Consider the following 23,139-nt stretch of genomic DNA (forward strand, 5'->3'; position numbering starts at 1 on the left):
CGTCGTCGATCGTCGATCTAATCGATCGCCCCGGTTAATTTCACTGTTCGCCACGAATATTATACAGGCTTTAAACACGGCACAGCACTTGTATATATGCACACAACATCTGTGCGGACATGGACGGATAGTCGGTCTCCCTTTTGGACTTCGATCGGTACTGTGAAGACGTGTACGAAGCTCAATTCACCTTGTACAAAATTTATTGGAAGACATATTACTTAGATCATTGGCCAACAACCCCCGCCGCCACCCCCCCTCGCCGCCACCCGAGCGGGCCGTTGGAAACTGTGCGGCCACAAGGGCAACGATGGAGGGACCTTCCTTTTCCCTGAGGTCACGGGGTTGGAGCCCATGACCCTGACTAGATTCGGGATGACAACGATCGGGGCTGCGATAGCCATGATGGTGATGGGCTGGAGTCGGTGCCTCAAGAGGCTGGCTGCCAGCGGCGCTGCCGAATCTAGCGTCCACGCCAGATCCAACCTCCTCCTATCCGTATCTAGCCTCCTCGGTGCGGGCGACCGGCTCCCCTGCGTGCACCCGAGCTGATAAAGGCAACGAGGCAGTGGGTGTAGCTGCATGGAGATGGCGGGGAAAGGTAGGAAGGGCACGGCGGCGCTGCTTCGATTGTGGGCATGACCATGCAGAGAGGAGGTTGCAAAGCCGACCAGGTAAGCGGGCTATGTCTGGTCAACGACGTTGGTAGGAAGGTGGTGGAGGCGGCAGCGGGGATGGAAGGAAGCTGGCGGTGCCGGCTGGGAGCAGAAGGCGTCCTTTCCCCATTCCCTGCATACCTGGAAGGTGAGGGCACTATGGCGCCGACTGGATGCGGTGGCAAGTGACAAATCCTCCTTCCTCTTTGGCCACCGGTGACAGGATGGCGCAAGTGTGGTAGTGCTTGTGAATGCTCCCGGCGGAAGGCTAGCTTAGCGCGGCCAGTGGTGGTAGGCCAGCACGACGTGAGGAGGCGCAGCTGGCGCGGTCAATGGCGACATGACCATGGGAGGCCGGTGCGGCGAGCGGGTGGTTGCACGAGAGGTCGGTGCAGGCAACGGCAAAGAGGCTGGCCCGGCCGACATGTATGAATTGACAAGGGGCAGGTGATAGGTGTAAAACCTAGCTCGACATTGCTGGGTTGACAACAACGACGCTTTTGGCGTCATTTTCCCTCTTGGGGGCTCTGTCGAGTCGTTCTTCTTCCTCTGGTAGGGCTGCTAGGTGAAAACCCTGTCCTGGTTATCTTCAGGACCTTGATGGACGGCAACATCGATGCTCATCATCGATTTTCTCCCTACAGATGTTTAAAGGCCCACTTGCCAAATTTCTTTCAGACAACTTGTGTGTGCTCTCTCTAAATGTTTGTCCTCTTGCGTCAGAGCCCTAGCTAATGCAAGTTGGCCATGTTGGCGGGCCATGTGGGGGGTTCCATTATTCTCTCTCGTCCTCTCCCCTCCAATACCAAACGCGTGGATAGAGTTGAGTACGATGCTCGATTGTTAGGGTTTGTTTTTGGGCGGTTCAGCTGCAGCTTTTTCGTTAGTCTAGAAGCGGCCGATCACGATTAGCCGCAGCCAGTCTGGTGCTAGCCTTCTCCTATGTTTTTTTAGGTGTTGCCAGTGCGTGGTGATAGATTTTCTTTTAAGGTGTTAGCGCTGTAATTTTTTTCTACTCTATTCAATGAATCATCGCACCGTCTAATGTTGGTCGTTAAAAAAATATTATTCAAAAAAGAAAAACACCTTTAGACCTGTTCGGACGTCTGGACTGTAGCTGCGCCACAGCCAACACGAACGGTGCCATAGGCACAAGGCTGCTGCAGCCAGCCAGCCAATAGAGCTGCAGTATCCCCTTGCCGAACAAGCCCTTTGGCTCTAGCCAGCCTTCCATTCCCATAGTACCGGGGTCCAGGGCTGCAATCTGATCTGCCCCGGCCCTCGTCGCATCGTCACACCCGCCGTGCAATGCTTAAGCTTCAGGACGCCAACTATGTCACATGAAAATTTCTTTCTTTTTTATATATTAAAGAAACAACAAAACTTATTCAAATATGGTTAAAAATTGACATTTCCATAGTTTCAAATATTCTGAAATATATGGAACTTAAGGTGACATATATGGAACTAAAATTTCTGAAATTTAGGGTATTTCATCTCCTTTGTAGGATATCTTTCCCCGAGAAATTCAGTTTTTTATTTAAATTCACCAAATATTGTTCAAATTCATTTTTGTTTGATTTTTTAATTGTTAGATATTTCCATTCTATCATGCCAGCCTAATTGATTTTGTTTTCCATAATTTAAAATGGATTTTTAATTCAACAGATATTGCCCTCCAATTTTTTTTAGAGATTTTCATACTATAAATCGTTCTTGAAATCGTAGATTCATTCATCGCGGGCAAAAGCCAAAGGCAAAGCGATGAGGAGGCCAATGCACGTGGCGACGGCACGCTGCCGTACCGATCGGCGAGAGCAAAAAGCTTCACGTTCTCCGGCCATGGCCGATGTCCAGCTCCGCACGATTCGCGTATTTTTAACGCGCACGGCGCCTTCGTCTCGCGTCACGCACGCGCCCATCGAATACCACACCAGTGAACGCTTTTTGGCTCTTTCACAGTGCAGCAACCTAATCTTGCTTGCAGATGCAGACATATCCTCCTCTCGTAGCCTCATCGTCTCACTTCTGTAACCGCGTTACAGTTTCTGGTAGAGTAGTAGTATATTACTGCAGAATGTAAAGCTGGAGAAAAACTGTAAATTTTGCAGTGGTTGGTCGTTACAACAGAGGTGGAATCATCCAGAGGATGTTGCTGCTGTGTGCTGACCCTGCAGAGAAAACCATCTTCATTTCGTTGCCAATTGTTCAGAACTTCAGATCAAGAATTTACTAGTAATAACCTTGGAAGTAAATTAAATCCCAATTGCGCATCCATCAAGAGCACCGTCCTTCTTACCTTCCTAGGATCCACTTCGTCTCTGCAAAAACTGCAGAGACAGACACCGATCCCAATGCAAAACCACGCACTGCAGCACTGACTCTCTCTGTGCCTGCATCTCTCTGATCGTCAATGTTCAGACATGCCAAATTTTTAACTGTCTGCAACTGCAACTTGCAGCACATCGAATATGCATGTTGCTGCAGTTAATCCCTGCTTTAAAAGCCACTCCCCTTTTTGCTTGTGGTTCGTTGACGTGGCTGGAGTATCCTCTCCAATCTCCATGTCGATCTGAGAGTATCTGACGATCTCCTTGCTTGTTTATTCAGATGGCACAACCAGGGACACGTTGCTTCGGGCATAGCAAATCCAGTGGCCAAAGTATATTATTAGTGATTTATTACTGTTCTGAAGTGTCCTTTATTGTTGTTCAAAAATTGTTACTCCTCCCCTGATCAAGTCCACTGCACTTCAGGTGATTTTTCTGAACTTGAGAACAGTCACTGCTTAGGCCTACTATCTTTACAGTACTCTGCTTCAGAATTTCAGATCATGTCTGTGTATTTGGACGAACTGGGGATACAGTTTGAGCTGCAGGTCTGCAAACGGCAAGCAGTATTATTCAGTAGCACAAGGAGTAGGGTACACATTTTCACCACTGACAAAGAAGGGAAAACATTCTTACCTGCATTGCAGAAGTACTACCGTCAGGTGAAAACTGAAACTGTCACAACATTCTGAAACATCTAGCAGTTATTCCTTCCTGGTTAATATTTTACTCCATCTATATGGAGAAGAAACAGAAACTTCGACAGTTAAAAGTAAAACAGCTAGCAGCAACAGTATCTTCAGAATCACGTGCCCCCATCACGTGATTCCGGCAAAAATAAGTGGATTAGCAGTTAAAAACTAGCCGATTTAGTCCTTGACGATCAAACAGCACAACCAGCCCTAGTCTTAGGCCAATACCAAAAGTTTTTCAGTACAGTCAAAGCTGCAGCACATGATGCCTGACTTCCCCCACTGGGAACCAGAAAAATTTAATTACTAGCACATGAATTCCAACTACAGGATGCTCAGATTAGTGACTACTAATATCTTGGTTACTTGTAGATTACGGGTTCAGATCTAGTGACACCCGAATCCATTAAAATTTTGTTGCATCATTTGGTCATTCGGAATATAGCGAGTTACATGTATTACTGTAGCAGGTCAAGCATTTTTCGCTCTGAACCACTTCAGGTAGCGTGCCTTTCGGCGCTTCGACATGTTATTGTTGAAATCTGCAGTCTTGTAAACCTGTAACCCCTCATCCGGCCAAAAAAATGTATTACTGAATTTGAAATTTGATATATATATTTTTTAAAAAAAAAATTTGAAATTTGGAACCATGCATGAGTTGGGTTTGAATGATCTGAATTGCCGCCAAGATCAAAGATCCGACCCGCTTAGGAGCGGCGCTTGCTAGTTGCTACTGGTCATAGAGATGGATTAGAGTATCAGAATCCGAAATAAAACCACCCCAAAGCCCACGTTAACTCCCACCATCTCTCCTCGATCCTTGCTCCAATCCACACCTCCCCCCACTACATACCCTCATCTCCACACTGCCCCAAGCACAACTCGCACAAGAATATTGCAGCAGCAGCAGCAGCTTCAGAAAATTCATGGGTTCTTGCAGGGTTGCTTCTGTTTCTCACCGGGCAGCGTTGCTGCTGCTGCTCGTGTTGTTGCTGTGTTTGACGTCGTCGTCTTTAGCTGAGAGTGAAGGAAGAAGGTGGCAGCCGCGGCGGCTGCTGGTGTCGCCGGCGGCGACGTCGAGCCAGCATAGGGCCGGTCAGCAGCAGCAGCAAATGAGAGTTGATGGTGCGAATAAGCCCTTCAAGCAGCCTGCGACGGCGGCGAGCTTCGGCCGTCGACGTGTTCCCAGATCCGGCTGGAATCCCATCCAGAACAGATGAGGTATACACACTGCTGATATACAGTTTTTCATCGTCGTCAGTGCCAAAATTTTTGTCACAGTTTTTTACTTGTAGGCTTCGCTTAGAAACTGGACTATTTCTTATGAAATTCATCTGGTTCTGTTTGAAATGGGCGCCTCAATTTTATGCAACATCAACTGATTTGTGCATTCTCTTCAATTCTTATTGCAGTGTACGGCTTCAAGTGAACAAACCTAAGCATCTATATGGGTGATTGCCTACGAGAAGCAGAGCTTGGGGAGGTTGAACCTGTGTACTGGTAGCTTTTCAGTTTTGTAGTCCTAGTTTTTTTTTCAATTTCCTTTTTCTATAGGTATTTTCTAGTGTAAGTTAATTAGTTAGTTTGGGAGTAATACTGTACTGTAATAGTTAGCTGGCTGGTTTATGGCAGGCCATTTCCCTTTCATGTTCTACACTTCTACTAGTACTTGTACTTATTTATTTTGTTGAGTTAGCATCTGTAATATAAGTTGGTGGTACATGGAGGAAGTCAGATGTTCTTTTTCCCTAGTTGTGCACATCCAAATACCCAACATGCAACGCTAAACATATATGTACAAAGAAGATGCAGGTGCTACTATCATGTAATGCTTCAAGTTCAGACCAACAAAAGCTCCACTGCAAAGAATTACAAGAATCGTAGTAGAATACTCGGTATTACGAAGTACAGTAGTATGTCTGCAAGCTGCAATGCACAAAATAGGCCCATGATATCCAAAACAGGCCTTAAAAGAACAGATAAACTCATTTTGAACATGGGCCTGGACAAAAAGGGCTTCGTGCTTCACGGGCTGAAAGCCTTGAAAGTCTGAAACCGATGGACCTTCTGCCTCGTTTGTCAGAGGTTTTAGGCTCTGAAAGACTGAAATTATGGAATTCTTCCACTATTCACAATCCGAATCAGAACGTACAAATGTACATTTTGCTAAATCCTCCCCATTCACGCGCATCTCTATACTTATACACCATAACTAGCATGATGGCCCGCGCAGATTACGCGGCTAGCATCATTATATTTTCTCTCAAATAATAGCATATATATTTTCTCATTATATTATTCAAATATATTAAAATGACAATATAATTTTAAATTTTGCAATAACTTTACAAAACTACTAATGTGTAATATTTATATTGTATTTTATATACGTGTTAGTTATTAATTATTTTTAATATCAAATTTTAGTTATTTGTAAATTATATATATTCCTATATGGACTCTAGACTCGTCTTTTAATATTTCTATTTTTTAATTCCGAATTTTTTGTAAATTGTATTTTTATATAGACTCTATGCTCTTCTTTCAATATTATTTATATTTATTTCTGAATTTTTATTATTTCTAATTGTATTTCTATGTGGACTCTAAACTCATCTTTCAATATTCTTTAATTTTAAATTTTGAATTTCAGTTACTTCTAAATTGTATTCCTATATTGACTTTAAACTCTTCTTCCCACGTTTTTCTTAATTTCTAATTTTATTTATTTATAAATTGTATTTTTATACGGACTCTAAACTCTACTTTTAATTTTATTATGTTTATTCCAAATTTTAGTTAGTTTTAAATTCCTATATGGACTCTATACTCTACTTCTAATATTCCTTATTTTTTAATTCCAAATTTCTATTTTATTTTCTTAATTGTATTTCTATATAGACTCTATCCTCTACTTCTAATATTCCTTATTTTTAATTACGAATTTAAGTTATTTCATAATTGTATTTCTACGACTCTATACTCTACTTCTAATATTCCTTATTTTTAATTTCAAATTTCAGTTATTTCCTAATTGTATTTCTATATGGACTCTATTCTCTAATTCTAATATTCCTTATTTTTAATTCCGAATTTCAGTTATTTCCTAATTGTATTTCTATATGGACTCTAGTCTCCTCTTCAAATATTTCTTATTTTTTAATTCCGAATTTCAGTTATTTCTTAATTGTATTTCTATATGGACTCTAGTCTCCTCTTCAAATATTCCTTATTTTTTAATTCCGAATTTCAACAATTTCTAAATTGTATTTCTATATGGACTCTAGTCTCCTCTTCTAATATTTCTTATTTTCTAATTCCGAATTTCAGCTATTTCTAAATTGTATTTCTATATGGACTCTGCTTTTTCTTTTTCTTCGATTAATGTGAGAATTTCTAGGCCATGAGAGCGAACGTGGAGACTCCTTTTTTCTATTCCTTTAATAATATAATAGATAGATTTTCCAGTGCCTAGTTTCCATCTCCGGTTACTGCTAATGACTGAATTTACATGAGATTACTCCCAATTTCGCATCACAGAACGCTCAGTTCGCACACAGTATCGATGTTAGCAAATGAGGCTCAAATGTCATGATCTGCCGATGGTGTCGACGTTGTCGAGCCAGCTAACCACTTCTTGTATCGCCGGTCGGCTGAACGGCGTCGAGTCGACGCAGAGGCATGCGAGGTCGAGCACGTACAGCATCTGCGCCTCGTTGCCTCCGCTCAGCCGCGTGTCGAGCACCTCGGCCTGTCTCCCCTGCAACCGCATCTGCAGCACCCACCGGACGAGCTCCCGCTGCTGCCCGTGCGGCGGCGAGGCCGCCTCGACGGGGCGTCTTCCCGTGAGCAGCTCCAGCAGCACGACGCCGAAGCTGTACACGTCGCCGCGACGCGTCGCCACCCACGCCTGGCCGTACTCCGGCGGGATGTACCCCGGCGTGCCGACCAGCTCCGTCGTGACGTGTGTCCGGTCGGGGAGGATGAGGCGCGCCAGACCGAAGTCGGCGACGCGGGCCTCGCCGGCCTCGTCGAGGAGGATGTTGCTCGACTTGATGTCGCGGTGCACGATCTGGGGCTTGCACTGCTCGTGGATGTAGAGCACGCCGCGGCTGGCGCCGCGCGCGACGTTGAGCCTGGCGCGCCAGTCCAGCAGCTGCGGCGCCGCGCCCGCGCCACCGGCACGCCGCTCGTGCAGCCAGTCGTGGAGGCTGCCGTTCGCCATGTACGGGTAGAGCAGCAGCCGCAGGCGCCCGCGGATGCAGAAGCCCAGGAGCGGGACGAGGTTCTCGTGGCGCGTCGCGGACAGCGCCTCCACCTCCGCCTGGAACTCCCGCTCCACCAGGCACATGTCGCCGTTGAGCTTCTTCACGGCGAGCCGGGCGCCATCCTCCAACTCGGCCAGGAACACCAGGCCATAGCCGCCCGACCCGATGATTCTCTCCTGGCTGAAGTTGTTGGTCGCCTTCAAGATGTCCACGAACGTCAATCTCTTCGCCGCCTCACCGGCGGCCTCCGACATGAACAGGATCGTGTCTTTGGAGCAATCGCCGTACAACTCCGACATGGAGTCGAACAGGGACACCTCCACGCCTTTGCCGCCGTCACGGACAGCTCCATTGGACATCACTTTTCTGACGGTGATCACAACGCATCCCAAGAAGACGACCAGAGCAACGAGGCCAATGCAGACACCAAGAACGATGGCGATGAGGACCCTCTTCCCGACGTGCTTGTCCGGATCATCGTCTCTCGTCGCGCCGATCATGTTGCCACAAGGCACAGAGATCGCCCGGCCGCAAAGCTTCGGGTTCCCCATGAAATTCTTCGGCGGGAACGCGTCGAACTGGCCGCCCGTGGGGATCGGCCCCTCGAGGTCGTTGTGTGCGACGTTGAAGACGGCGAGGAAGTTTAGCTTGTTGAGCGCAGAAGGGATCGTCCCTGTCAGGCGGTTCCAGCGCAAGTCGAGCACCTGCAATCTGTCGAGGCCGGTCAGCTCCGGCGGGATGCCGCCGGAGAGGTTGTTGTAACTGACGTCGAACACCTGCAGCGTCTTCAGCTTGCCGACCTCCGGCGAGATCGTGCCGGTGATGCCGTTCTCGCCGAAATTGAGCGTCGCGGCGACGCCTGACAGCTGGTAGTAACCGCGGCCCTGCCGGTTCGCCGCTCCGTTGTCCGGATTCAGAGAGAACATCAGGATGAGATGTCCTGGATTGAATTCCGCCATGGCCTGCTCCGACGTCAGTAGCCGCATCTCCATCAGCGACGGCGGTATCACCCCGGACAGCTGGTTCCCGGAGAGGTCGACGTAGTACAGCTTCGGCATGGCGCCGAGCCAGCTCGGGATCGGGCCGGTGAGCCGGTTGCCGGAGAGATTCAAGATGTTGAGGTCCTGCAGCTTCGACAGCCATGACGGGATCACGCCGGTCAGCGCGCAGTTCTGCATCACAATCACGCGGACGCTCCTGACGTGGTCGCCGACCCAGCCGGCGTCCGGCAGCGCCTCGCCGTAGAAGTTGTAGGACACGAGCAGCGCGGTGAGGCTCGTGCAGCCCTTGAGGTTCCAGAACATGCCGCTGATGTTGACGAAGGAGTTGATTGTCAACGAGAAGAATTCGAGCTGTTTCAGGTTGCCGATCTCCGGCGAGACCTGCCCGCCCATGACGTTGCGGCTGACGCGCAGCGCCTTCATCGCCGTGCAGGAGTAGATGCTCGGTGGCATCGTGCCGGTGAAGTTGTTGGACGCCACGTCGAAGACGGTGAGGTTGGGGAGGCCGGAGAAGTCAACGTCCGTGAGGTTCCCGACGAAGCTGTTCGACCGGAGGTCGATGAACCGGAGGCTGGTCCAGTTGCTCAACGCTGACGGGAGCGTTCCGGTGAGGTTGTTATTGGCGAGCCGGAGCTCCTCCAGCTTCGGCATCTTGCTGATCGACTCCGGCAATTCACCGGTGAACAAATTATAGCTCAGATCAAGCGTGACCAGATTCGTCAGCTTGGCGAGGCTATCCTGATCAAGCCGGCCTTCTATCTGGTTCGCCGGGAGCTGCAGGTGCTGGAGCGGCTTCACGTCGAAGAGCTCGCCGGGGAGTTCGCCGGTGAGGTTGTTGCGGCCGGCGCTGAGAACGCGCAGCTGCGAGCAGTTGCCGAACCCGGGGGAGATGACCCCGCTGAGCACGTTGACGGAGAGGTCAAGAACGGCGAGAGCCGGGCAGCTCACGCACAAGGAGGGGATCGAGCCATGGAAGCTGTTGTTGCTGGCATTCAGCGACACGAGGCGCGGCGTGTGCTCCCAGATCGCGGACGGGAACTGCCCCGCCAAGAGGTTGCTCGACACGTCGAGCACCTCCAGCGAGAGGCCGCCGCGGGCAGCGGCGCCCGTCGCCACGCTAGGTAGCTCGCCGGAGAGGCAGTTGTAGCTGACGTCGACGACGGTGACATTGGGCAGGGAGAAGAGCACCTCTGGGAACTGGCCGGCGAGGCTGTTGCCGGACAGGTTGAGGTGCGTGAGCCCGGTGAGGTTGCCAATCGACGGCGAGATCGTCCCGTTGAATCCGCGTCCCGGCAGCGACAGACGCGTGACCGCGCCATCGCCGTCGCCTGCGCCGCCGCACCCCACGCCATCCCACCTGCAGCAGTCCGGCGATCCTCGCCAGTCGGCGACGATGGCATCCCCCGCCGGCGGCGAGGCCTCGGCGAGGAAGGACAGCAAGGCCGCCCTCTCCGCCTCGGCGCAGGCAGCTGCGCGCCCGCAAATGGAGATGGCTAAAAGCAGCACAAGAACTCCAGAGACGACCACGACGACTCGGCCACTCGTCTCCATCGTGGCATGATCACCACGTCGAGCTATCGAGCGTGGCGGAAGTCAAACTCCATCCCGGCCGATTTGATTGGAGAGTTCGCCGTTGAATCCGGCGATAAGTTATCTAATGCTGAACTGAACTGAACTGAAATGGGGAGGGGAAGTATATTAATCCGAGTCAACTGCAGCGTAGTGCGTCGCCGTGCACGTCGTGCTCCGGGGATCAGGTTCGGATCAAATTTTGATTAAACCGATTCTTCAGGATATAATTTCTGTTTGTACTTACTATAATATTTTTAAGAAATGTACTCCGTATACGCCATATGCTTTTGTTGGCAAGTTTGACTTCACTTCTGAAGCTGGGCTTTTCTGGCTGATTGGGCGTGGAGGAGCTGTCTAAGACCAAAGTTGCACATTATCTAGAGCATTAATGTCGTGGTTGATGAGCGTGAATTGATACGGCGTTGACGAAAGCTCCAGTTAATTCGTCGACGTCACGCAACTGTTTAGCGGTTATCCAGAAGATATTGTATTCTGGACTATCCTTCTGGCCCATGGGCCCATACCTGAAGTCCACATGACAACCCGTAGGCCGTGGAGGCGTAGCACGTCGTCGTCGTTCCTCTCGCCGCCATGGCCGCAACGGCAAGCCCGTGGGCGAGCGGCGGCGGCGGCGGCGGCGGCTGGGGGCGGAGGTGCGCGGCGAGCGTACGGGCTTCACCCTCCCGCCGAGCAATCCAGCCACACCCGGGGGTGTAGCCTGGCTACCCTGCTGTGGCGGCGAACCGGCGAGGCGAAGCGGCTCTAGTTCTCCGTGAGGCCGCGCGAGCCGCGGCCGACGCGGGCAACGGGGCACGGGCGGGGATTCCTGGTTGCAAAAACTTGCAGTGCGAAGCGAATCACGGCAGAAGGTACGCATTCAATTAATCCTCTGTTTACTCTCTTGTTCAGGACTATTTTCCTCGCAAAAATAAGTACTCAGGTAACCCTATTATTTTCGCTGTATTATGGGGATTGGGGAAAACTCCGAGGGCTCAACGAATTAGAATTTTTGTGCACTTTGGCTCTAGCTTCTAATGGGTTCAAATCTAGAGATTGCATATGGTAGCTATGTCCAAGAATAGTAGCACTTCGTTTATGCAGTAGCATTTGCTCAGAGTTTGTCTATAGAGTAGTTTTATTCATATAATTGAATCATCAATCGTTATGTCCTAAACATTTTAAGTCATGCTATTTGAAGTTACCGGCTAAATCAGTAACAATACGTGGTTGTGAGCAGGGATGCGAACAATGATGCAGTATAAGTGGGGATCAGGTTGAGAGAGGTCGTTTGACAAGTCTAGTACTTGCAGCCTTGCAGGCCTGTGAGGCTGCAGATTTGTTCGAGCTGAAATTGGTACTGATCAGGCAATATTGACATAGTGGTGTCCGATATACAGGCAAGTCAAGGAGTTTGAGGTCCAAAGTGGCAGGTTTCTTTTCTGATAGTAACATCGGCATGTTCATCAACGTAGATGCTAGATGGAATATCTCCTGTAAGCCTGTAGTTTGATATAATAGGAGATACAAATCATTAATCCAGGATGGTATTCGGTCCAGTACTCCAGTGAGTTGATTGCTTAACAAATCTAGCACCTCCAACTTTATGATCTTTGACAGCCAAAGAGGGATTTATCCAACCGGTGGGCAACCATCCAAGGTGAGTACCTGAAGGTTCTCAAAACCATGAATTGTTTCATCCTGCGGAATGATTTCCCCCTTGAAATTGGTTCCTGCTAGCAGATAGGTGAGGTTATTGCATGTTTTTGAGCATCTGAAGTGTATTTGTGATATTGGTAAAAGAGTTGTTGGTAATTGAAAGGAAGGAGAGGAACTTTAGGATAGTTTAGCTCGCCTATTCTTTGTGAGATATGCCCATGAAAGCGGTTGAAAGCCAGCCATAACGCAATGAGATTGCTGGAGGAGTAGATGCTTTCATGAATTGTAACAGTGAAGTTATTCATGGAAAAATTGGGAATTTTGAGATCCAACATTGTGGAGTGGACTTTGCCAAGATCTCCAGTAAATCGATTGCCTCTGAGGGTAATGAATCTGAGATTTGTGCGGTTACCTAGTGCTGATGGCAGCTCACCTACCATGTTATTGTTGTCTAAGTGGAGCTCCTCCAATCTTCTCAACTGGCCTATAGAGTTCTTTTTATTCAACTGGCCTATAGAGTTTGGGATCTTGCCACTGATCCCAGTTGATCCAAGATCAAGGACAGTCAGAATGTCAGATTACCAAGTTTGACTATGTGATAACTATCAAGAACTCCTTGTAAAGGAAAAGAGAGGTGCTCCAATGATGTATAACTGAAGAGCTCATTAGGGATAGCTCCAGTAACGTTGTGTGTCCATCCTTGAGCACTCTCAACATGGAACAATTGCGTACTTTTGGGGAAATTCTGCATCTGAATTGGTTGCACCAAATGACCAAAGATCAAGCACTGCAAATGATGGGGTGCTGATGCAGATAGATGCTGGTATCTGTCCTGTAAAGCTGTTGTTACTTGCATTCAGAGCAACCAGGTTTTTCATCATTTCCGTACTGCTGATGGAAATTGTCCTGTGAAAAAAATTGCTGGAGATATTCATTACCTGTAGTGGAAGGGAAAGGCTAGGATTTGATGACTGCAGCTCTTGAAGTGGACCATCTAGGTGGTTGAAGCTGACATCAAGGACAGCGATGCTGCTGAACAACAACGAATCCATTGGTAGACCACCGGAGAGAGAATTGTGGGAGAGGTTGAGGTGCAACAACTTGGTGAGATTGCTAAGGGATGGAGAGATGCTCCCTGCAAGGCCTTTGGAAGGCAGCGAGATATCTCTGACTGTGTTTTCACCTCTGCAGTTGATCCCTTCCCATGAACAGCAGTCAGTACCTAACGCCCACGACATGTTGAGGCTGCCGTTGTGTTCAGGTGAGAGCTGCGCAACGAAGTCGAGGGAGCTCTGCTCCTGCTATATGAAGGAACTGGTGGGAGAGGCAAAGGTGAGCAGCAGCAACAGCATAACACAAAGCTCCCAAAAGGCATGGGGGATTTGTTTCTGAATCTGGACTGGAAACACGAGAAATGAAATCATAGGGAGGCTGTACATAGTGCAAATAACAGAATCTGAAGTTTCATTCTCTGAATGTCATGATATCCAACCTGAAAGTCAGAGCTAAGAATGATGTTCATCTCTAAGTCTAAGACAAAGTCAGAGAATGATGTCCACACGATGCAAAAATAATGGAGTGAAATTCCTGGGCAAGTACAGTCACGTAGAACCACCAGTTAGCATTTCCCTGTTATATATAGTAGCATATCTCTGATTAGATGTGTGATTTGCCATACTGAAGTCCGCAGCTTGGACCAAAATTTTGTAGGTAAGGCGAGCCGTATTATGGAGGATTCACTGGAGGTACAATACATGGGAATTTACATACCATTTGTGCTAATTGTGTTTTTGACCTTTTTGTGTTACCGAACTACTCATACCATTTCAAAGAATACATTGCAGGCCTTGTGTGTTGGCCCAAACAACGGTGGCGCTTTGCATGCATGGGAATTTACAAGTTGTTTTGTGTTTGCACATGAATGGAGCACACTGGTAGCAACTAAAATGAAGTAGTAATTTAGATGAATCTTACACACCAGTGAGGTAGGATCTTGCATTTCTCAGAAGTCCAGAACTCCCCTGTCTGCATCCATCTGAAATGGGCCGACGTGTTTTACGGGCCGAGACAGATGTACCAGCTGCTTAGTCTCACAGAAGTTTCTGGATCTGAAATTTGGAACACTTTGAGAGTGCCATTCTACAGGATGGTTAAGCAACTCGCTGCTCCAGGCCTCCAGCAACACGTGATTTCCAGTGTTCAGATTACTGTCAATAATTTCATTGTGACACCTGCGCAGCGAACAGAATGCCCCGTTTCGGAGAGCCTGATCAGACGTCTGCTCTGCCAATGGTGTCGACGTTGTCGAGCCATCTGACCACATCCTGTATCTCCGGCCGGCTGAACGGCGTCGAGTCGACGCAGAGGCATGCGAGGTCGAGCATGTTCAGCATCTGTGCCTCGTCGCCATTGCCCCTCAGCCGCGGGTCGAGCACCTCGGCGTGCCTCCCTTGCGACCGCATCTGCATCACCCACCGGACGAGCTCCCACTGCTGCCCCTGCGGCGGCGGCAATGTCTCCACGGGCCGCCTCCCCGTGAGCAGCTCCAGCAACACGACGCCGAAGCTGTAGATGTCGCCGCGCAGCGTCGCCACCCACGCCTGGCCGTACTCCGGCGGGATGTACCCCGGCGTGCCGACCAGCTCCGTCGTGACGTGCGTCCGGTCGGGGAGGATGAGGCGCGCCAGCCCGAAGTCGGCGACGCGGGCCTCGCCGGCCTCGTCGAGGAGGATGTTGCTCGACTTGATGTCGCGGTGCACGATGTGGGGCTTGCAGCGCTCGTGGATGTGGAGGACGCCGCGGCTGGCGCCGCGCGCGATGTTGAGCCTGGCGCGCCAGTCCAGCTGCTGCGGGGCGCCACCACCGGCGTGGCGCTCGTGCAGCCAGTCCTCGAGGCTGCCGTTCGCCATGTACGGGTAGATCAGCAGCCGCAGCCGCCCGCGGATGCAGAAGCCCAGGAGCGGGACGAGGTTCTCGTGGCGCGTCGCGGACAGCGCCTCCACCTCCGCCTGGAACTCCCGCTCCACCAGGCACATGTCGCCGTTCAGCTTCTTCACGGCGAGCCGGGCGCCGTCCTCCATCTCGGCGAGGAACACCAGGCCGTACCCGCCCGAGCCGATGATGTTCGCCGGGCTGAAGTTGTTGGTCGCCTTCAGAACGTCGACGAACGTCACGGCCTTCGCCGCCTCGCCGGCGACCTCCGACATGAAAAAGATCGTGTCCTTGGAGCTATCATTATCATTGTACAGCTCCGACGACATGGAGTCGAACAGTGAGGCACCCACGCCTCTCCCGCCATCATGAACCGCTCCATTAGACATGACTCTTCTGACGGCAATCACAAGGCATCCGAGGGAGACGATGAGAATGACCAGACCAAATGAAACTCCAAGAACGATGGCGATCAGGACCTTCTTCCCCACGACCTTGGACGAAGTATGGTACCTAGCCTCGAATTTGTTGCTACATGGGACAGAAATCACCAGACCACAGAGCTTCGGATTCCCCTTGAAGCTTCTTGGCGGGAACGCGTCGAACTGGCCGCCGGTCGGGATCGGCCCCTCGAGGTCGTTGTACGCGACGTTGAAGATGGCGAGGAAGTTGAGCTCGTTGAGCGAAGGAGGGATCGTCCCGGTCAGGTGGTTCCATCGCAAGTCAAGAATCTGCAGCTTGGTGAGGTTGCTCAGCTCCGGCGGGATGCCGCCGGAGAGGTTGTTGTAACTGACGTCGAGCACTTGGAGCGTCTTCAGCTTCCCGACTTCCGGCGAGATCGTGCCGGTGATGCCGTTGTCGCTCAAGTTGAGCGTTGCGGCAACGCCCGACAGCTGGTAGTACCCGCGGCCCTGCCGATCCGCGGCTCGCCTGTCCGGCTTCACGGAGAACATGAGCGGGAGATGGCCTGGATTGAACTCTGCCATGGCCTGCTCGGACGTCAGCAACCGTATCTCCTTCAACGACGGCGGTATCTCCCCGGACAGGAGGTTGCCGGACAGGTCCAGGTAGTACAGCTTCGACATGCCGCCGAGCCAGCTCGGGATCGGCCCGGTGAGGCGATTGCCGGAGAGATTCAGAATGTTGAGGTCTTGCAGCTTCGACAGCCACGACGGGATCGTGCCCGTCAGCGCGCAGTTCTCCATCACAATCACCCGGACGCTCTTGATGTGGTCGCCGACCCAGCCGGCGTCCGGCAGCGCCTCGCCGTAGAAGTTGTAGGACACGAGCAGCGCGGTGAGGCTCGTGCAGCCCTTGAGATTCCAGAACATGCCGCTGATGTTGACGAAGGAGTTGATTGTCAGCGACAAGAATTGGAGCTCTTTCAGGTTGCTGATCTCCGGCGCGACTTGCCCGCCGATGAGGTTGTGGCTGACGCGCAGCGCCTTCATCGCCGTGCAGGAGTAGATGCTCGGCGGGATGGTGCCAGTGAAGTTGTTGGAGTCCACGTCGAAGATGGTGAGGTTGTCGAGGCCGGAGAAGTCAATGCCCGTGAGGTCGCCGGTGAACCTGTTCGACCGGAGGTCGATGCACCGGAGGCTGGTCCAGTTGCTCAATGCCGGTGGGAGTTTTCCGGTGAGGTTGTTATGAATGAGTCGGACCTCTTCCAGCTTCGTGATCTGGCTGATCGACTCCGGCAGTTCGCCGGCGAGCAGATTATAGCTCAGATCAAGCGTAACAAGATTGGTCAGCTTCGCGATGCACTCCGGATGATCAAGCCGGCCTTCAATCTGATTAGACGGGAGATGGAGATGTTGCAGCGACTTCACGTCGAAGATGTCGCCGGGGAGCTCGCCGGTGAGGTTGTTGCGGCCGGCGCTGAGAACGCGCAGCTGCGAGCAGTTGCCGAACCCGGGGGAGATAGCCCCGGTGAGCATGTTGACGGAGAGGTCAAGAACGGCGAGCGCCGGGCAGCTCACGCACAAGGACGGGATCGTGCCACGAAAGCTGTTGTTGCTGGCATTCAGCGACACGAGGCGCGGCGTGTGCTCCCAGATCGCGGACGGGAACTGCCCCGCCAAGAGATTGCTCGACACGTCGAGCACCTGAAGCGAGAGGCCACCTTGGACAATGTCCGCCGCCGCCGGCGGCAGCATGTCAGGTAGCTCGTCGGAGATGCAGTTGTAGCTGACGTCAACAATGGTGACATTGGGCAGGAAGAACAGCACGTCGGGGAAAGGGCCGGAGAGGTCGTTGCCGGATAGGTTGAGATACACGAGCGCGGTGAGGTTGCCGATCGACGGCGAGATCGTCCCGCCGAGCCCACGCCCCGGCAGCGACAGACGCGTGATCTCGCCGTCGTCGCCGCACCCCACGCCGTCCCACGTGCAGCAGTCTGGCGACCGTTGCCACTCGCCGACGATGCCATCGCCTGCCGGCGGCGCGGCCTCGGCGAGGAAGGACAGCAACGCCTCCCTCTCGGCCTCGACGCACGCAGCTGCACGATCGCTGACGGAGGCGGCCAAAACCAGCACAAGAACTCCCGTAACGACGACCTGGTGGCAACCCATCTCCTTACTCTCTATCGTGGCATGATGATCACTACGGCGAGCATCGCGGTCCAAGTCCACCGCGGTTGATCTGATTGGAGAGTTCTACTGTTGTATATGACGATACGTTTATCTGACCTTAAACTGTACTGAACTGCATTTTGTAATGCGAGTCAACTGTGCCATCAGCATGGTGGCACACATCCATCATGTGTTGAGTTTCTATACAAGTATACAACACATCCATAGATTAAAAAGCTAGGCGATGCTTCAGTACATCCCCATATTATGATTTCTATATCTGGAAAAGGACACATAACCTGCGGGTTGACTTTTTTTTTCGCAAACATGCAAAAGGATTGCCCATCAATATATTAGAAGAAAAAGAGTTTTTGTTATACGACGCAATCGGTCAGACATGCTTATGCCGGGGGGGGGGGGGGGGGGGGGAGAAAGAAAAACCAAAAGGAAAAGAATGGAAAAACTATTGTGAAAAAAGGCTACTCCAGGACAACAAGAGGGAGGAGGCAGAGCCACCCTACACTCTCAGCAAACCCCCAAAAGCGGCAATGCCTACGGAAGACCACAGACGGCCTTCCAAATTGATGGACTCTAAAACCACAAAGACCGAGCGGAGTGTCAAGTCGAAAACCTTGGAGTTTCACTCCTCCCGCAACCGCCAAGAGATCAGGAGGACCAAGTAGTCAAAACCGGAGCAAAGGTGCTCAGGTAAGCAAGCCCTAGAAGACGGTCACTAGTCTTGAAGCGAAATGCCACGGAGGAGGAGAGGGCAGTCCAGCTAAGGGGCGACAACACACGGTGCCAGGTCTATCGAGCGAACACACAGTCGAGTAGGATGTGGTTCACGTCTTAAGCTCCTGAGCGCAAAAAGGATAGGTAGAGTGGCTATTGATGCCACACTTATGGGAAAGATTAGCTGTCCAGCAGCACTGCTGAAATACAAACCGAAGGAAGAGTGGGTTGACTTCTGGAGAGGGCAGCTAATTACGACTAGTTTAAGACCCCCCCCCCCCCAAGTTGCACAAATGCACATTACCACTAGCTTTAATGTTTTGGTTAGTTGCTTAAGTGAAAGTTTGATCCGGCGTGGACGAAATAGCAGAAAATCTCCAGTTAATATTCGTCGACGTCACTCGCTGGGCGAGTCGTGATGGCAACTGTTCGGCTGTTTTTCAGCGGATGTTGTATTCCGCAGCGCGCGCGGCTCCTGCGGCCGACGCGGGCAACGTGAACAGGTGGATTCCTGGTTGCAATGCCAGGCGATTCAAGCTACTAGGAGTACAAAGTAAGGCCTCCAGGTTGACTTCCTGGTTCTGACTTCTGAGGATGCAATATTCAATTCTTATTCGGGAAATTTTTTTTAACCTCGATCATCAATTAAGAAAACCGTCATAAGAAACTGTAGGAAGAGTTAGCAGCATTTTATATAGTAGGCACCTACCATCTTGCAAAATTTAATGTTCAAAGCCGACCTACAGAAAGAGAAGCAAAATAAACAAATTTAGTTTTGAATATACTAAAGCTACTCATAGTCAAATTTGTGTTGTTTTATTGTGCCATGTGTGCCAGAAGGAGCATAATTAATAAACGATTTGGTACGCAAAACAGGTGGCGCGCAAGCAGCATCCACAAAGCAGGCGTAGGGAGAAGAATGACAATAACACTAAAAAAATTCTACAAACAAGATGTGTGGAGTAATATCACTATATTTTTTCCTCACATAATAACATTTATATTTTCACATTTTATTGTTATCATATATTAAAATAGCAATATAATTTTAAATTCTATACTACTTACTTAACCAAAGTAACCGATGTGTAATATTCATATTTTGTTTTATATACATGATTTGTTAATTATATTTAAATTTTGAATTTTAATTGTATTCCTATATAAACTCTAAACTACTCCAATATTTCATATTTTTTATTCCAAACTTTCGTTATTTATAAATTTTATTTCCTTATGGACTCTAAACTCTTTTTCTAATATTTTTTATTTTTAAATCCTGAATTTTAGATATTTCTATATTGTATTCCTGATGCTAGATTACTCTTTCAATATTTCTTTTTTAAATTCTGAATTTCAGTTATTTTTAAATTATATTCCTATATGGACTTTAGACTCTTCTTTCAATTTTCCTTATTTCTTAATTTCGAATTTCAATTATTTCTAAATTGTACTACTATATGGATTCTATACTCTTCTTTCAATATTCCTTTATTAATTCCCTCTTCTTCCAATATTCTTTATTTCATAATTTTGAATTTCAATTATTTCTAAAATTATATTACTATATCCGAATTTCATTTATTTATAAATTGTATTACTATATGGACTCTAGACTCTTCTCCTAATCTTCTTTTTTTTTATTTTTTTTTGAATTTTTATATATACTGTTTTTTTTTATGTATCTCCTAGGCGCTTCCGCTCTATGACGGCACCGGTAACGACGGCACGCTGGCTCACGTGTGCACCGTGTGCTTAGCGGGTGGTGGCTCGAGGTACGTTAGCATTGCCCATATCATCGGGGAAACGACTTAGTATAAGGTGAATCAGGTCGATGAAGAAAACATGCTCTCGATCGATGTGTAGGTCCCAAAAATGGAAAGCGGTGAGGATGTGGAATTACACCGGCGAACGCACGGACGACCAACACTCGAGTCAGATGCGCGATCGATGCTGGTGTGTACGAGGCACATCTCATGCATTTGTGCTTTCAATTGCAACGCATGGGCAGGAGTTAGCTTCAAGGCCGACGTGGGAGCATATATACGACCGAGGGACGCGCCATCGGCTAACTGGATCGTTTGTGTCGGACTCGATATCCCGCTCGAGTGCACATGCATGCAGGACACAAGCGACGTATCCGCGAACGGAAAAAGTACACAGAAGGTACCTCAACCACAAAACCAGATATTTGACATCCCTCAACTTACAAGACCGTTCATTTTAGGTTCTTCGGTGGTTTTGACCCTGGTTTTATCTGATGTGGCGGCTGAGTTAGCGTGGGACCCACGTGGGCCCCACCTATCAGGATGCCACGTCATCACCCTACCTCTTTCCCCTTCTCTCCCTTCCTCCTCTCTCTCTCACACACTTTTCTCCTCTCTAGGCAAGCGGCAAGCTGGCCACTGAGTGGAGGACGAGGTCGCCGGGGCGAGGCGGGAAAGGAGGAGGCCGGTCTGGCGGCGAACGACGAGGCGGCGGCGGCTGCGACGCAGGAGCAGGCCACCGCTCCGAGGTCGGAGTTCGGGACGAAGACATGCAACTGCTGGGGGAGACCGGAGGCGTTTGACGGTGAGGGCCTTGGTCGGAGGCCTAGGCAATGGTGTGACGTCGAGGAGCTCAGGGTATCGTCGGGAGTCGGAGGTCGCCGCGTTGGCAGCGAGGGTGGCGGCGGGTGGTGGTGGGGCTTCATCGGGAGTGGGAGGTTGGGGCAGCGCGAGGGACGGAGATCGCTGCTTTTGGTGGCGAGGACTGTGGTGGCGTGGGCGGTCGTCTGGAGCCGAGAACCCTCGTCGTGGGGCTTGGCGGCGATGCGGCGTGGATGTTTTTAGGGCGTTGTCAGGAGTCGGAGGTCAGAGTGGCGTCAAGGGATAGAGATCGCTGCGTTTGGGGTGTGGGGGCGGGGGCGGTGGCATCGATAGGATGAGCTGCGCGGGCGGCGGGGGAGGAGCGGCGTGGGCGGCGGGGGAGCAACTGGGTGCAGGCTGCCGAGGGAGGAGCTACGCGCGGGGCGGGATGAGCCGCTTGAAGGCCTCTGCGTGGTGCTCGTCGTTGTTGCCGGTGAGGCGACAAATGTCCACGGTGCTAGCTGAGTTGTCGTCGTACTCGGCCTCGATGAACATGATGCCTGGGGAGACGGTCGCGACGGAGCAGTGGAGTCATCGTGGGAGGGGCGTCTGAGCTTCTCCCCAGCCGCTCGCCGCCCACGCACAGCTCCTCCCCCCCCTCCCCCTGGCCCTCGCGCCACTCCTCCCCTGCCGCCCGCGCACAGCTCCTCCCCTCGCCGCCTCCATCTCGCTCCATCTGCTGCCGGTCCACACGTTTGGCTTTGGCAAGGAGCACGACGAGGCGGCGATGCATACCATCGCGAGACCATCGGCGGCATGTTCTCCTTCATCAAGAAGGAGGCAGCCTCCTCTCCATCGCCATGCAGGAGCTCTGCCTCGAGGTCGCATGTGGCGTGCGTGGACATGGGCGTCCGTGTCAAGGCAGTCAATTTCGGCCACTGCAGGAGTCGCTTTGACGAGGGTTGCGCGGCCGCTCCGGCGTCACAGCGTCGCCGGCCGCCGGACCTCCTCCTTGTCAGCTAACGTCAATCTGATGGATCAGGATAAGGACACAGGAGCTGATCTCCTTCTATACATGCGATAGCAACAGGAATCTGTTAGAGTTAGTTTCGGTGAACTGTTGTGATCCATATCGCATGCATGTAATCTCCTAGATTTGAGGATTGGTTTGTTCAGATGAAAATACAATTGTGTAAAGCTACGATGGGGGCTATTCCCATCTATATTAACACGAACACGGCGCACAGCACGAGTGCGATCGTTTCAATCCAGAATTTCCACATGGTATCAGAGCGTTGATCCATTTTCCACAAAAATTGATCAATCTCATGGCTTCATCGTCGAACTCAGGAAGCGCCGCCAATCCTCTTCAAGGCCACCCAGTTTCTGAGAAACTCGGGAAGGCCAACCACGCCCTCTGGAAAGCGCAAATTAGCGCAGCGATCAGGGGAGCGCGATTGCTGGGGCATCTAACTGGTGCTACCCGCAAACCAGACGCTGAGGTGTCTGTCATCGTTGATGGCAAGACGGAGAAAAGAACCAACCCGGCGTTTGAAGATTGGGAGGCCTCGGACCAGCAGGTCCTTGGCTTCCTTCTCTCATCTCTATCAAGGGATGTGCTCATGCAGGTTGCGACGTGCACAACAGCAGCCGAAGCATGGAAGGCAATTGAGGAGATGTACTCTACCCACACCCGCGCAAGATCCATCAGCGCTCGCTTCGCCCTCTCCAACGCGAAGAAGGGAACCATGACAACTCCGGAATTCTTCGCCAAGATGAAAGCCCTCGGTGATGAGATGGTGATGGCAGGCGGCCGTCCCCTGGATGATGAGGAACTCATCCAGTACATCATTACCGGGCTTGGTGAAGGGTACAGCGAGGTGGTCTCTGCTGTGTGTGCTCGTTCTGAGCCACTCACAATAGGAGATCTATACTCGCAAGTGCTGAACTACGAGGCGCGTCAAGCTCTCTATCGGGGAGCGCAGGAGGCTGTCGTCAACCTTGCCAATCGCGGCAATCAAGGTGGTGGTGGCGGCGGACGAGGCGCTGCTCGGGGCCGCGGCCGCGACAATCAAGGTGGTGGCCGCGGGCGTGGACGCACACCAGGAGGAGTCGACAAGCGCCCAACATGTCAAGTGTGCTTCAAGAGAGGACACATGGCCAC

At 50.8% G+C, this 23,139-nt stretch overlaps 2 protein-coding genes, 1 long non-coding RNA gene, 1 other non-coding gene and 1 pseudogene across 4 annotated transcripts; 2 read left to right on the plus strand and 3 right to left on the minus strand.

The window, feature by feature from the left end:
• The first annotated feature begins 4,492 nt into the window (after positions 1 to 4,492).
• Positions 4,493 to 5,429, plus strand: LOC107277397 (uncharacterized). The gene is made up of 2 exons (XR_001546733.3): positions 4,493 to 4,899; positions 5,091 to 5,429. It is a non-coding gene; the product is annotated as an uncharacterized lncRNA (long non-coding RNA).
• Positions 5,430 to 7,084: 1,655 nt separating this feature from the next.
• LOC4341911 (tyrosine-sulfated glycopeptide receptor 1) lies at positions 7,085 to 10,614 on the minus strand. Its single transcript, XM_015787501.3, has one exon. It carries the CDS (start codon positions 10,496 to 10,498, stop codon positions 7,268 to 7,270), a length of 3,231 nt encoding a protein of 1,076 aa, XP_015642987.1. The 5' UTR covers positions 10,499 to 10,614; the 3' UTR covers positions 7,085 to 7,267.
• Positions 10,615 to 11,921: 1,307 nt separating this feature from the next.
• Positions 11,922 to 13,527, minus strand: LOC107281316 (receptor-like protein 2; annotated as a pseudogene).
• A 918-nt stretch (positions 13,528 to 14,445) lies between these two features.
• LOC107276087 (tyrosine-sulfated glycopeptide receptor 1) lies at positions 14,446 to 17,970 on the minus strand. The gene has a single exon (XM_015787502.3). It carries the CDS (start codon positions 17,674 to 17,676, stop codon positions 14,446 to 14,448), a length of 3,231 nt encoding a protein of 1,076 aa, XP_015642988.1. The 5' UTR covers positions 17,677 to 17,970.
• Positions 17,971 to 22,792: 4,822 nt separating this feature from the next.
• On the plus strand, positions 22,793 to 22,931 carry LOC112939496 (small nucleolar RNA Z247). The gene has a single exon (XR_003243209.1). It is a non-coding gene; the product is annotated as a small nucleolar RNA Z247 (small nucleolar RNA).
• Positions 22,932 to 23,139: the final 208 nt, after the last annotated feature.

Source organism: Oryza sativa, chromosome 6 (assembly GCF_034140825.1).
Source record: "Oryza sativa Japonica Group chromosome 6, ASM3414082v1".
Taxonomy (NCBI): Eukaryota; Viridiplantae; Streptophyta; class Magnoliopsida; order Poales; family Poaceae; genus Oryza; species Oryza sativa.